Genomic DNA, 16,159 nt, shown 5'->3' with positions numbered 1-16,159 from the left:
TTATCTTCTTAGAAGTTCTCAGTACGTACCTCTAAAAAATGTACGATTACGAGTGATATAAAGTAAAACAAGAATACGAGAACATTCTATTTCTTCAGAGAATTCTCAGGAAAAGCTATCTCTTTTTTAAGGGTACCTCCTCACTTGTTCATTATTAATTTATAGGACTTTTACAATCGATGGTTTACTTCCAGAAAAGGTTCTTAGTGGGAAAATTGGAAGGAGGCTTCTAATAAAAATAAAAATTATTATTGAACTGGAAATGGATGTAGATGAGACTCAAATAGGTAGTAAATACAGGTTCAATTCAAAACATAATTTAATAACTATTACAAAAATATTTTTTAGAGAAAAAAATTAAATGATGTAAGAGTAATTCATTAACACGAAACGAAAATAATATGTTTATTTTTTTAGAGCGATCCCTACCGATGAAAGTAATTTATATTCTAGGTTAATAAAAACAGCACCATAACATTAAAATATTTTATGTAAAACGGTTTGAAAATTTTATAAAACGTTTTTGAACTATAAAATTAGCAGTAAGCTACAGATTTTATTTTTCTAGACGATGAATTAATAACTTCCAGGCGAATTCCTCTAGAAACATCTGTTTTAGTAATAAGATCATCAGAAACAATGAAAATAAACTCAACGGAAAGGTCACTTTTCTAGGCCAGCAAGGGCAAATTCTACCATAGGTCCGTCCATTACGCCAGGTCGCGCTATGAATATTGTTTTAGCACGACTTTTATCAGCTATACTCACACGTGGACCTTGTCTTGAATTTGCTAAAGAAAACACTGCTTAAAACTTTAATAGACTTATTTAACGAACCAAAATTGCATAATTAGCACTATACATTTCAGGAGTTTTTACAGTCTTACTTATAAAAAATTACTTCACAACTGTTAGACGGTGTTTTCTTTACACATTGTACAAAGACTGTACAATTTGTATTTAGGCAGACTAGTGAATGCGCAGACAGGCGGATATTCCCGGCAATATGAGTAACATGACAGTTTTGATTTGTGGTTTTAGATGTGTGATTCACAGTATGTTTTTCTTCATAATTTCGATTCAATTGAACAAACAAATTCTATTATTTGAACTATTGTTCATCGGTTATTTTTTTAATAGTCTGTTGCCGCGTAAATTTTATAAGAATTTTATGAAAGTGATGTTAACATAAATGCTTTGTGCATGTTCAGAGAAATAAAATTCTAAGAAATCATCGTTTATTTTGTGCAAAAATTAATCGTCAGATTTTTTTGTTTATTCTGTGGGAATTATTATTATATTTTTTTAATGTATGAACGATAAAAGTCGGAGAGATTTTTTTGAAAACATCTTAAATAAAACAACTGTTTTTTGAATTTTCATTCGACCTTTTTACTTAAAATGTTTTTGGTGAACCATTTTTCCAACTTTTTCCTGCTTCAAATTAAAATATTACACTTTTAATATATTAACGTATATTTCAAATACGAAAACTAAAAGGTAATGGTATCTAGTTTTAATTTTTTTTTTTCTACGACGTATATTTAAAATGAAAAAAATCTCACAAATAAATATATATACCCAGCCAAAGAGGGTTGTTACAACCCTCTAAACAACCCTGTAAATATCTAATGTATCTTTCCATGAACTATTTTAAGTTTCAATTAGTAAGGTTTCATATACACAGTCGTTTATCAATTGAATAAAAAATTACCACGTTTTTTAGTAAGGCTGTGAGTTAATAACTTGAAATACTATTATTTTGAAATACTATTCAGAAAAAATCTTATTTTCGAAGACAATTTTATCAACCTACTTATTAGAATGATTTATGTCTATTTATTATTTCCATCTGATTAGAAAAAAGGTAACGATTCAAAAACACTACTACAAGTATTTTCCACATTATTTAGATATTTAAAACGATTTAAAAAATATTTACTGTCCTTTGAGCGGTTATTTTGAAAACAAACTTGTATAAAATTTAAATTGAGCGCGGTGAGGAAACTGAATTTGATTTTTTAATTTGAACTTTTAGAGAAATGCCTTAGTTGATAATTCAATAATGTATGTTAAATTTTATTTCTTATATTTCATAAATTTTTACGTTTAATAAATGCTGAATTTTAAACATGATAACCGGATAAAATACGGCAGTTAAATAAACAAACCACTATGAAAAATAATAAGTAAGCTAGATTTTTTCCTCACTTTCTTCCGTGTTCTGTTTTGAACACGGAATTGTTTGGAACCGCTAAATATATAGTACACATACCTTGACAATTTCCGGTTTCCGGGGGTTAGTTGCGGTGTCCACAACGTAGACATTGTTGGAATGCAACGAGGGCAGGATCAGCTTGTCCCTCTTGGCAGAAGGGTCACCGTGACAACTGGAACAGGCGTTCCATCCGCTGTGGTGCAGTTCGTCGCCAACACTAAGCGCATACGTGCGGTGAATAATCTGAAACAGAGAACCAATGGTCACTGGTGTGAACAAAAAAAATCCATTAACTTTGATGAATAAACTATCTAGGGATACCGTTAAAAATGTGCGGACGATATAGACCGGGTTGTTTCACAGAATTTGAACAATTCATCAACTTTCAAAGTTGATTTTCAAGTTCTGTGAAGGTTTTATTAATGTTTTATTATTATATCATTATTGGCCGGTTACATCACAAAACTGAAATAATAACAGAGCTAGGATAGAACCCTAGCAGAATGTGAATATCGACTGAAAAATTTAAGTTTATTTTTATGATTCTGATCAACTTATTAGAAATGTATAGGTACTTTAAATGCTTTCATTAATTACACTGGTCAACACATTTTTGTCCCTTTAACGAAAGTAGCCAAATCTGACAGGAAATTTCACGCTGATTTCAGATATATGATTAGTTTTTTTATATCACGTCAGGTTTTTATGGGTTTTAAGCAAAGATATTAGAAGAACGAGATATGCTATGAGCAGTTCATACTGTGTGGAATTGTTTTGCCGAGTGTCGCCGGTTTTGTTCACCAATACTACTGCAAACCTTCGCTTACGCTAAGGTATCCGCACTAATACATAGAACAGATTTCTGTACGTACACGTCCCGATACCGTTCAAAGTACCCTAATTAGGTAGTACTCCGGCTACGGTCCGGCGGCCAACATAGCATATCTCGTTCTTCTAATATCTTTGGTTTTAAGTTTTACTAAAATGTGTATTAATTCATTTTTATTCGTGAGTTATCATTGATTTTTTGATTTTTGACCATCCATTCCATTTGGTCATGCTGCAAACATGCAAGAAAACTATGACAATATGAAGCTGCTGTTAACAAAAAATAAATTTGTAAAATACGAATGGAAAATATGTGGTGATCTAAAAATAATAGGGCTCCTACTAGGACTGCAAGCGGGATACACAAAGTATTGTTGTTTTCTGTGCGAGTGGGACAGCAGAGACAGGAAAGACCAAGGACTGGCCTACTAGAAAGCACCTTAAACCTGGCACGAAGAATTTCCAAGGTGCTCCCTTAATAAAATCTAAAGATATCTTACTTACACCCTTACACGTTAAATTGGGTTTGATGATTTTTTTTCAAAAGGCTTCTCTAAGGATGGAAATGGCATGATTTACTTAAAGCAAAAGTTTCCTAAGGTCAGCGACGAGAAAATTAAAGAAGGAATATTTGTGGGACCACAAATAAGGGAGGTGGTTGTGCGGAACTCTTTCGTACGCAATTGTGCGGGGGGTTGCGGTATTGCGGGTGCGATATAGACTAAGACAAATAAAAACGAATTGAATTGCCTTAGTGTTTGCAAGAGGAAAATGAGTGGGAAAGGCCAAAGACTTACCCTGGTCTCGTTCTCCTTAAGCCGCTGGTTCTGCTCTCTTATCAGTTTGCATACAATTAACATTAACACTTAACACAAAACAAAAAACACAGTGAAATTCACTGCGGCGGGTAAAACCGTTTCACTGGACGATTGTGCTCCAAAATGATCACAGCCGAGTTCAACATATGCGGGTTTAAATATGACACGAAATGTTCGCGGGTAAGATGCAACGATAACACGGATAACAATAATCCTTGTCTTTGGCCCGGATCAAGGAAAGGGGACAAGGGACAAAGGGGGGTGAAGGGTACACATTTAAGGCTATTTAATTTTAAACCTCACGCGCAACTATCCCCCCCGCCTTGAAAGGGTGCGAAATCACCCCTTTTAAAACCGCATTGTCATGGCATTTATCATATAAACAAATTAACATAACCTACAGTTATCCTAAATTTCCTAACCTAATGCTACTAGACTACTATTGAGTTGGCAAAGGGTATAGCCGTATTACTGGGCGAATATAAGATCCCAGCACTGTTCTGACACGAGCAACACGAATTACTCCATCTTTTGCGGGGAAAACTTCATCAATAATAGCTAACGGCCAATGTAATGGTGGGGCGTTTTCAGTTCCCACTATTACTACTAAGCCGACCTTTACTGGATTAGTAGGAGTATTCCATTTTGGACGTACTTGCAAAGTATGCAAGTAATCTAATCTCCATCGCTTCCAGAATGATTGAATTAATTTATCGAGTAAATCATGACGCGATAGAAGGTTCAAATTATCCTTCTCGATTTCCATGGCGGGCAGGTGTTTTAAGGGAGTTGTCGTCAAGAAGTGAGCTGGCGTTAACGCAAGGGGCTCGGGGGGGTCTGAAGAGAGCGTTCTACACAATGGCCTCGTATTCAGAATGGTTTCTACTTGTGCAAGTACTGTAGTTGCCTCTTCAAACGATAGAATCTGATCTCCTATTACCCGAAAAAGATGAGTCTTCATACTTTTAATATTGGATTCCCAATTTCCACCAAAGTGGGGTGCTATTGGCGCATTCAAATGCCAGCTTATTCTATTATTGGCCAAAATACTTGCGAATTCTTCACCAAAATGTGAAGATGACGAAAATGCGTGCAATTCATTCAATTTTCTCTTGGCTCCTACAAAGTTAGTTCCGTTGTCTGAGTATAAATTTGACACAGGACCACGCCTAGAAAGAAATCGTTTGAATGCGTTCAGAAAACATTCGGTGCTCAAACTTGACGCCAATTCAAGGTGTATAGCTCTTGTTGTCAAACACACAAATAAGCAAATATACGCCTTTTGAGAACGAATTCTACGTCCACGTGATATGGTTACCCTTATAGGCCCGGAAAAGTCTATACCCACATGCGTAAATGGGTTTATAGACTGAATGACACGACAATCTCTATGATCCGCCATTAAAGGTGCAATTGTTTTAGGGCGTAGCCGAAAACACGAATTGCATTTATGTACTCGATTTCGAATTAAACTACGGGCTGACAGTATCCAATATTTTTGCCTCAAAATAGACATTAATAATGCGGGACCCGAGTGACAATGAATTTTATGATAATGATCAACCAACAAATTTAAAACGTGATCCTTTCGCGGGAGAACTATGGGGTGCTTTTGATCATAATTTAAATCCGAATTGACTAAACGACCTCCCAACCTTATGAGTCCGTCATTCAAGAACGGTCTCAAACGTTGAAATACGGGTTTACACGTTTTTCCTTGTTGTAGATTTATCAATTCCCCGGGAAAGTACGCTCGTTGTATTTCGCGCAATATTTTAAGCTCAACGAACTCTAAATCTGACCCACTTATATATTTTCGATATGGCAACACCTTAAGAAAACGAAATACGTAAACCAAACATCGTAATAATTTATTCCACGAGGAAAAACGCTTTGACAGGGTTAGAATATCATATTCTTCTAAATCAGAAGTCATTACTAACGAAATAGACTTTTGTTCGGGTAGTTCTGTCACCATAGTAACATCAAATGTGGTAAAAGGCCACCGATCAGGCCTAAATTTCATCCACGGTGGGCCATGAAACCATAGCGGGTGATCTAAAATTTGATTGGGGGTAAGCCCTCGTGACAGACAATCAGCGGGATTACCTGTGCCTGCTATATGATTAAAACAGGTAGCCGATAATTCAGATTGAATTTTAGCAACTCTATTAGCCACGAATGTCCCCCAACGGTGCGGAGAAGACTGAATCCAACAAAGTGCTACAGTGGAATCAGTAAATGCGTATATATTTTCAATTTTCACGCGTTTTTCTAAGGTTTCTATTACGTTATGCATTAATTTTGCAAGTATTAATGCAGCGCAAAGTTCTAATCGTGCGAGAGAAACAATTTTCACAGGAGAAACCTTCGATTTTGCACAAGCAACATGTACTGAAATTGCTTCATGATTTTGGACATGGAAATACACTATACCTCCATATGCCTTTTCGCTGGCATCTGCGAAACCAACAATGGTTACGATGCTACTGGACGTGATGCCAGTATGACGCGGAATTTGTATTCTATTCAGTGAGGAAAGTTCCTCACAGAATTGCGTCCATATCCTTACAATATCGTCGGGAGGCTCATCATCCCAATCGCATTTGTGTAGCCACAATTGTTTAATTAAAAGCTTGGCATATAAAACGACAGGCGCGATGAAGCCCATAATATCCCATATTTTTGCGACACAAGACAATATATTTCGTTTTGTACAACCTGTTTTAGGTGTAGAAGTGACGAACGAGAATAAATCGGAATTTGGTGACCAGTATAAGCCCAATATTTTATGCATGCTTACTTCATCAAATTCCTTTATCGCTGATAAGCGATGCGAATCTGGAATAGATTCCAAAACATTTTGCGAATTGCTGGTCCACTTGACAAGGTCAAATTGGCCAGTCTTCAATAATGCGATTAACTGAGAGGACGTTTCCTTTGCACCCTCTTCAGTTTCCATACTATATACAAAATCATCCATATATAAAAATTCTTCAATAATTTTCTTAGCCTCAGGAAAAGCTTCTCCTTCATCGGAGGCCAATTGCCTGATAGTGCGTAAAGCTTGAAATGGGCTGGATGTAAGACCAAAACAAACGCGGTTAAACTCATAAGTTTTAATATCTTCGCTGGGCGAGAAGCGATACAAGATTCGTTGATATCTCCGATCACTATCTTTCACTCCTATACACAAAAACATTTTGCGTATATCAGCTGAAAGAGCTATTGGGAATACACGAAAATTCATAATTATATTAAAAAAATTTCCCTGTAAATTTTCCCCACTATATAAAATATTATTCAATGACACGGAAGTGCTTGTTTTTGCGCTAGCGTCCAGGACTATTCTCAAACTGGTCGTGATTTTATCCTCTCGTACAACTCCATGGTGCGGAATTATGTATGAAGGCATCTCATTTCCTTCATTTAAAGTGCTGAGAGTCAAATAATCCTTCTCTAAATATTCATTGATAATATTATTATAAGCTTCTCTTAATTTTGGAGAGGCTTCCAATTTACGTTCAAGGCATAAAAAACGTTTCTTTGCCATTGCAAATGAATCCCCAAGGGTTGAAACATCCCCTTTAAATGGCAAAGTTACTATATATCTTCCATTTTCAGGACTTTTAATAGACGGTACGTTTACCTCTTCTAATTCCCAAAATCTTTTGAGACAAATATCATCTGGTTCTTCTAGCATGGCACAACAAGATACGCTAACATTATCCTCAACCCGAGTTGGTGCTGATCCCAAAATAACGTATCCTAGAACTGTTTCTAAAGCATGCAGATTATGCCTCTGAAAAGGGTCTTGAACCCTTTTTGACAACAGGAGATGCGGGAAGAGCTGGGCTCCTAGCAACATGTCAATTTCTCCTGGTTCTCCATATGACTCATCCGCCAACGGTAAGTCATTCAAATATGACAATGAAGGTACATCAACTTTGGCGGTAGGTAAGCGCTCTGTAACTTTATTCACAATCAATGAAGTAATGTTATAATTTATTGATCGATTGAAACGAGAGTAAATTTCGGTCTGTATGGAGCCTGTAATGGGCTTAGACGATCCTCCAATACCCTTAACGGTGGAACAAGACGGGCGTTGATATTCAAAAAATCCTAATTTTCTACAACAATCCCGAGTAATAAAATTGCTCTGAGATGCGCTGTCCAATAAACACCTAACGAGATGTTCATTTCCCTGTGCGTCTATTATTCCCACTCGTGCGGTAGCCAGCAATACAGTACAATGAGTCTTTAGATTATGAGATCGAACAGTTGAAAAAGTACACAAAGCTACATCAGAATTGGAGCAGCCCGGTTTTGGATCATTCGATTGATCAGCTTTCTGGTTTTCAATTCTTTGGGCATTTTGAGAGTCTGACTGCCCCTTGTGTGATGCACCCTGTTCTTCAAAATGTAACATTGTATGATGAAACTTGTCATTACACTTATGACAATTTTGATTTGAATTGCAAGCCCTAGCCTTATGTCTATCACTAAGGCATCTAAAACAGAATCCCTTTCTTTTGATAAAATTGAACCGTTCCCTTACAGTCAATTTTTTAAATTCTGAACATTTAAACAAATTTCCATGCGATAAATTATTGCAAAGTAAACATTTAATAGGCTGACGATTTTCCTCACTACCAGCGCTCATATAGGCATGCGTCGATTTTTGTGACCGTTTTGACGTTTCACTTTTATTTTCCACCGATTTTCTTGAAGAACCGGTTCTTTGCAAGATCTTAACTTGTTCCCGAACAAATTTCACCAAGTCTTCAAACGAGGGGAATTCATTTTCCCTATTGTATGTTTCGAATCCTTTCACCGAGTCCATATCAAGTTTTTTCAATGCAATGTGTAAGAAAATAAAGTCACACAAATTATCTAAATTTACATTTTTAACGGCTGCCACAGCTGACGCAAAATGATCAATGAAGGATTCCAGATTATTAATATTTGCAACAGCAAAGGATTTCAAATCCAAAATTTGATCGATGTATGCAGAAGATATTACTCTTTTGTCGTTATATTTATCGATCAACGAGTTAAAAATAATTTCGTAATTTTCCGGCGATAAAATGATCCCGGCGAACGTTGATTTAACACGGTTACTAATTTTTCCCAACAAATAATATAACTTTTCTGAATTCGAAAGTGTATCGTTATTGTGTACGGTGTTAATAAAACTTGAATAAAATATGGGCCAATTTTTTATTTCCCCATCGAAATATGCCAATTCAATCGGTGGGAGTTTTACACTACATTTTTTCTGTTTACTAACCACCCGCGAAGTGTTTTCCCGATTTAATGATATTTTTCTTTTGATATGTCCGTACATATCGTCGAACTTGAACCATCTTTCAAAATCAGGTTCAAAGTTTGAATCGATTTCCAAATTTAATATATTTATTTGTTGAGATATGTCCTCATACTTACTTCTAGTCAAGTCTAGAGTTTCAACTAACGAAAGAAACTCCTCTAGAATACTCAAGTCGGAAATTTTATTTGATAGTTCAAATAACTTAGTAAGACGTGCATCTAACGCATCTCGCTGAGCCGTCAGTAATCTCAACTTTTTTTCTTTAGTGGCCATTATGTATTTAGCAATAAATAATTAACCCAAATAATTAATTATAATTTAAATAACGCTATAATTTAATTAACGCTAGCGTAATTGATCAAAGTAAACAATTCTTCTGATATGTGTTTCCAAATTAAACTCAATAACAACTGAATATTATTATTCTGTTTACTAACTATTGTTAGCGGTCGTCAATACATACCTACGTACTTAACGCTAGCGAAGTATGTACTCGTATTATTAGAATTCAGTATTGAATACAAGTACCTACTTACACAATACGATTCCTTGCGTTAAACCAGGTACCTACATACACGATTAAATTATTGTCAACCTATAATTTGCCACGAGGAATTAAATGTAATTCGTTTTTAATATAACTATTTGACGGACTAAATTTTAACCCATTTATAATGCAAATGCCATGATTTTGGTACAAATAATGATTATAGATTGCAATTGCGAACGAAAGTAATACAATATAACCCGGTTCGAAATTGGACCAATTTGATAGTTGTGCGGAACTCTTTTGTACGCAATTGTGCGGGGGGTTGCGGTATTGCGGATGCGATATAGACTAAGACAAATAAAAACGAATTGAATTGCCTTAGTGTTTGCAAGAGGAAAATGAGTGGAAAAGGCCAAAGACTTACCCTGGTCTCGTTCTCCTTAAGCCGCTGGTTCTGCTCTCTTATCAGTTTGCATACAATTAACATTAACACTTAACACAAAACAAAAAACACAGTGAAATTCACTGCGGCGGGTAAAACCGTTTCGCTGGACGATTGTGCTCCAAAATGATCACAGCCGAGTTCAACATATGCGGGTTTAAATATGACACGAAATGTTCGCGGGTAAGATGCAACGATAACACTGATAACAATAATCCTTGTCTTTGGCCCGGATCAAGGAAAGGGGACAAGGGACAAAGGGGGGTGAAGGGTACACATTTAAGGCTATTCAATTTTAAACCTCACGCGCAACTAGGAGGTCTTGACTGATCCGAATTTTATAACAGTGTTGAGACCAGTCGAGCTAGCCGCTTGGTCAGCCTTCAAGAATGTTGTCGAGATCTTTATTGGAAGTCATTAAAGTGAAGACTATATCAGCATTGTGTCTGAAATGCTCATAGTCTATAAAAATATGGGATGTAACATGTCACTAAAAATACACTTCCTTCACTCTCATTTGAATTTTTTCCCCGAAAATATGGGAGATGTCAGTGACGAGCACGGCGAACGATTTTACCAGGACATTGCGGATATGGAAAAGTGATACCAAGGAAAGTGGAGTCCATCTTTGATAGCAGACTATTGCTGGACCCTGCAGAGAGACTCTCAAAATACTCACAAGCGCAAATCAGGAGCAAAAAAAAATAAATTGAATTAGTTTTTAAATTTTGTTAAGTAAGTACCCGTCATACTATGGAAGAATTATGTAAAAAAACTTTGTTAAATAATAAAAAAAAATGACCTATTAAAAAAAAATGTTGTTTCATTTCGTGTTTATGGATACTAAATAAATATAAAAAAAATTAGCTATGCTTAAGGGACAGCACTTAAAAAAATAAATGTCGACCAGTGTTATCATTGATTTAAAAATCACAAATTTATAAATGGTTTTAATGGGGCTATTACTTAGAAGGTCACGCTACTGACTGCTAAGATGGCTGTCACCGGGTCACGGGACTGTCCCCAGACACGTTGGCCGGCGTGACGTCTCAAACACCTTCCATACGAACATACAACGACATATACAATATATACATGCAATCGAAAATTGCATGTGTATGTAGTTCTATGAAACTTAAGCCTTAGCATAAAAACGATATTATTACGGTAATTTTTTTCGACACTATAAACAACACTGATTCCCTATCTTAGTAATGTTATTGGTGTCACTGTTACAGAAAGAACGGGTGATTTTGTCACTGTGGTAGAGTAGCTGAGTGCGGTGGAATACCAAAGCGTGAAACTAGTAAAATCAGTAATCATTTTGTACGATAGTGAATGTATATATCTTGGTAATGTTGAAAAATTTAGGCGGCGCTGGCATCCTGATGTGACACAGAGGTAAGGAAAGGCATTTAAGGCCATGAAAAAGTATTAAGCAAGTATTCATTTTGTAACATACTTTTCGGTATGTTACAAAAACTTATTTATTTCGAGAGAAAATGCAATAAATGCAAATATGTAATAATTTTTACAACGGATTGATTTTTCAAAGTGCAATATTATCCACAGTATAAATCTTTTTTGTCAGCAAGTTAATCAAAGTTGCTCAATTTCCTTTGAAAAATTTCGAGAATTCTATCTTATTCCCCACCTCATTTCCCTCTTCCATCCCTTCAGCCTGTTACATGATACAGTTCTTAGCTCCGAGCAGTTGAAACTATTGTGCGGTATTCTCAAAATAAAAATCCTATTACATAAAATCAGATCCATATTGAGAACCGGAGCAGGTGATTTAATGTACATACTACCTAAAAACGCAACACTAAATAGTTGGTAGGTAATTGATTTTCACAGTTCTATACCTAATTGACTAAGTGTAGTGATTGTCGTGAAGTCCTGTTTTGACTCGACCTCTTTACATTTTGTCTGTTTATAAATATGTTTGTGAGTCCACCCTATCAACATGGTAGCCATGTTTGACAGAACAATTTTATTCCGCCAGAGCACACGAGCGTTGTGACGGAGACGTCTGTGAATAGTAAACTCCGCGTAATCAACGTTACGCGGAGTTTACTATTCACAGAACTACTAGTAATTATCATCATAGATAGTTTAATGTATGAATAGGTCCAACCAAGAATGTTCGCATTTTCTGAATAAGGAATAGGTACTGATTTTCGTTTTAATCTTAAAAAATATTAATTTTAATTTAAATTGCCGTTAGGATGTATTAATGGATTCTGCGACGGGTTCGGTATCTTCATATCTCGGTTGTGTTTCTCGTTCCGCTATTTGGGGTTCGTACCCGGCCTCGTTAGGGGATCGAATCTCAAATTTGGCAACCTCGCCCCTGGCAGGGTTTATACTATGGAACTATTTTACTCTGGAATGAGATCCCAAAATCCAACAGAGCTTGAGAATTACGATAATTTCAAAGGCATAAGCGCTAAGTTTGAAATGACCATATGGCTCCAAACCAAAGATATTAGAAGAACGAGATATGCTATGTTGGCCGCCGGACCGTAGCCGGAGTACTACCTAATTAGGGTACTTTGAACGGTATCGGGACGTGTACGCACAGAAATCTGTTCTATGTATTAGTGCGGATACCTTAGCGCAAGCGAAGGTGTGCAGTAGTATTGGTGAACAAAACCGGCGACACTCGGCAAAACAATTCCACTCAGTACGAACTGCGCATAGCACATCTCGTTCTTCTAATATCTTTGCTCCAAACAGAAAGATAAAATTTATATTTTTATGTGAATAACGCACAAGAGTCACAAATGCTCCCAGCCATCTCCCAATCAGTATCAAGTCGGACTATAGCATCATTATTCATGGAATGCAGGAAGAGAGATGGGGAGGAGGATGGTGTGGAAGTAAGTATCTGGCTATCAGATCTGGCCACGAAATACACGGAACGCACGAGGAAGACATGGAAAGATCAAATGAATCAAATACTTATGCCTGTTAAAATGTGGCGAATGTGATGAACAAAAAAGTGGTGTAGTGAAAATGTATAACGTGAATGGTAGAAGAAGTCGAGGACGCCCGAGGAAGACATGGCACGATAGAGTGAAACAAATACTTAAAAAATAATCTTTTCAATTCTTTACCATAATAATCTAATATTCAGTGTCCAGGTACACTGGAATTCAAAACCTAACTACAAATCATTCATAAATCCAAGCAACGCCGGGTACACGTCAGCTAGTAACTAAGAACTTAGAACTTATGTGATAACAAATAATGAATCACTACTAGTAAACACATCCCTAACTTCTTACTTGCAGTAATAGTTTGGATGTAAATGATGTTTAGTTCATTAAACGATAAATTGTACGAATATCTAGTAACACATGATGATACATCCGGTTTTATAGAATATTTTAATGTTCTAATTTTATTCTGCGCACTGTCATTGTTAATTTGTTTCCCTTATTATTGCTTTGAATACACTGTATATATTTTATGTCATGTTTTTTACGTTTATTGTAGTGAACCGCACTTAAAGTGAAATAGCACAAAACTGGCAATTTATCTGTAATATTTTTATCATTATTATGAGTTTCATGGTATCTACACGTGTTTCTAAGAATCTGAATGGTCCTTACAGGAAGGTTTGTAAAAGATTAAGAGGATTACACACGAGTAAGGTCAAGAATTGATTCCGAGAAAATGGGATTATAAAACTAGAAGAATATCTTTCTAGAACTGCTCATTCGGATCGTTCTCTGAAAAACTTTATATTACCCACAGGATTTCTTGTTTAGAAATTTAGAAATTTAAAATTTATTTTATTATATTTAATCCTTGAATACAACATTAACGACACTCAAACGAAAATTGGAAACAGAAAAAGTTTCGGTCGCCTCTAGACATTGAACCCAGGTCCTCAGCTTTGCTGGGGCTTAGACAACTAATGAATTTTACTAACGATACCTATTATTTAACATCTCCGCTTCATTCGCATTAATACATCTTCTCATACATATTGTAACAAATCTGACCCTTGAAATGACCCAACTCAAGATGATCGTTCCTTGTCTTCCTCGGGCGTCACCAACATCTTTATCTTATTCACTTTCACGTGATAATTTCCTTACACTCCTTCATTCGTTCATCCGCAACACATATCCAAACAATTCAAGAGTCCCTTTCTCACCTTATTTGTTCTCAATTATTCACTATGCTAACATCACCCTTGCACACTTTCCGAATCACCACTTTTTTGCATGGTCATAATATATTATAGTTTTACCATACTTGAGTTTAGTTTACTTAAAACGTTATTCTGCCCGTTCCCAATACATTGATACCAACCCTGATCATATTGCGAACTGGTAGCTATCATAAACAAAAACTAAAACATTCAAGTTTATTTTTTTTAATCTCGTACTCAAAAATATCCATTGCATAGACATATGAATATTAGTAGACCTGCCCTAAGTGATTAAAAGCGTATTATTCCCACTCCCCATACCGGTTCCATTGGAGCCAGCTGTGCTCGCGTATGGCCTCAAGTGAAATTTGAAAACGTGACGTCATCATTCTTGTGCGAACTATGGTCGAGGCATCATCGGTTCATTTTACGAAATAACACTGCAAAATGTTGACTTGTTATATGAAAACTTGTAAAAATAGATGTGAAAAAGAGAATAAACCCAATTGTCGTATTACATTCCATAAGTAAGCATTATTTTACTTTATTTTAAGCTTATTCACACCGTATTATATGGATCAGTTTTAGAAACATATACTATCACATCACAATGTAGCGATTCTCAAGTGTGCTCATCGTTGTTTACTGGGGTAAGTAAATTATGAAACATTTGTAAAAGTGTCTTAACTAAATACTCTGAAACTAACTACGACTCTGAAAATAGAAGCTGCCTTACTTTGCCGAATTTGGACTTCGCAAATTAGTTCATAACGTGGCGAGTAATTTGCGCTCCCATGTAAAAATGTCTATTCATTCAAAAGCAGATTTTACTTTTAAGAACTAAATGGTGATATTATAATGCGAGATGCCTATTTACTGTCAGATTGATTTATTGACGAATCACAGTCAGCCTTACCCCCTTCGTTCTTCAACAGTTGATTTTACCCCTCGCCATTATCTTCTCGTCTATTAATTCCTATGTCTGTGATCCATTGTCTAAATGTGCTTATTAAAATATATTCAATCAAATATGTGTAGATACACATTCTCTTAAAACATATTATTTTGATGTACCAAAAAACCAAAATAAAATAACACAATTCTTCTTAGAATAAAGCTGAGCTTTGCTAAAAAAACGTGGCTCTGTTCATTGTATTTAATACCCTTGGCTTCAACTGAGATAATCTGGCGGGAAAAGCAAATAAACAATATACTATTTTTGGCAACGTCGCCAAATAAACAGCACGTATTTGTTTTGAAGCGAACCGGTGAAAAAATCGCATGTCGCAATATTTACCAGGCTATTTTTACAGGAAATAAATTACTAAAAAGGTACTCGTCTAGAATAAACAGGCTTATTGAAGTATGGTGTTTATTTTTTAAAGTAAAAGCGCCAATTTTTGATGTGTTATAGGTTTCAATTCTATTATTACAGAAATTATTTATTTATTTATTCATTTACAGGTGTCCGGTCAGTAGCAGAGTTGGCATCGCGTTTGGGTCCCACCCATGCGTCGTTAATTCAATTCCTTGGCTGGCTAAGTCCTTCATCAATGTAACATTTTCCGCTTACTGTGGTTGGTGGTAATAAGACATTTTCAAAAATATCGTCCTGTTATTCGTAACCAGAAAATGTTACTGAAGGCGGACGATTCCAGTTCTACTTAAGGATAAGGAATTGTCTATCACAGATAGCTGAGAGAAATAGAACCGCGTTAGTTTAGAAAAAGTCGTTAATTTTAAGGTTAAGGAAATTCCTTATCGTTAAATAAAACTAGAATCGTCACCGGTGAGTAAAAAATTGGTTCTTTTAAGATTAAGGACAATTTTTTGCTTCTCAATAAAGTCCAAATAAATGGAATAATTCTG

The 16,159-nt window shown here is 35.7% G+C and overlaps 1 protein-coding gene across 4 annotated transcripts in view; it reads right to left on the bottom strand.

Annotated features, from left to right (window-relative positions):
• The window catches only part of LOC149422517 (methanethiol oxidase), a 475,124-nt gene that overhangs the window by 130,866 nt on the left and 328,099 nt on the right, over positions 1-16,159 (bottom strand). For all 4 annotated transcript variants that reach the window (XM_089633333.1, XM_089633332.1, XM_089633335.1 and 1 more), the window contains exon 4: positions 2,276-2,461. In XM_089633333.1, the coding sequence (XP_089489459.1) occupies positions 2,276-2,461 (186 nt within the window). The remainder of the gene's footprint in view (positions 1-2,275; positions 2,462-16,159) is intronic.

Source organism: Hesperophylax consimilis, chromosome 7, assembly GCF_061612785.1.
Source record: "Hesperophylax consimilis isolate HC1 chromosome 7, BYU_Hcon_1.0, whole genome shotgun sequence".
NCBI classification, from domain to species: Eukaryota; Metazoa; Arthropoda; class Insecta; order Trichoptera; family Limnephilidae; genus Hesperophylax; species Hesperophylax consimilis.
Note: the sequence above shows the minus strand (reverse complement) of the source record. Positions and strands in the feature narration are given on the sequence as shown.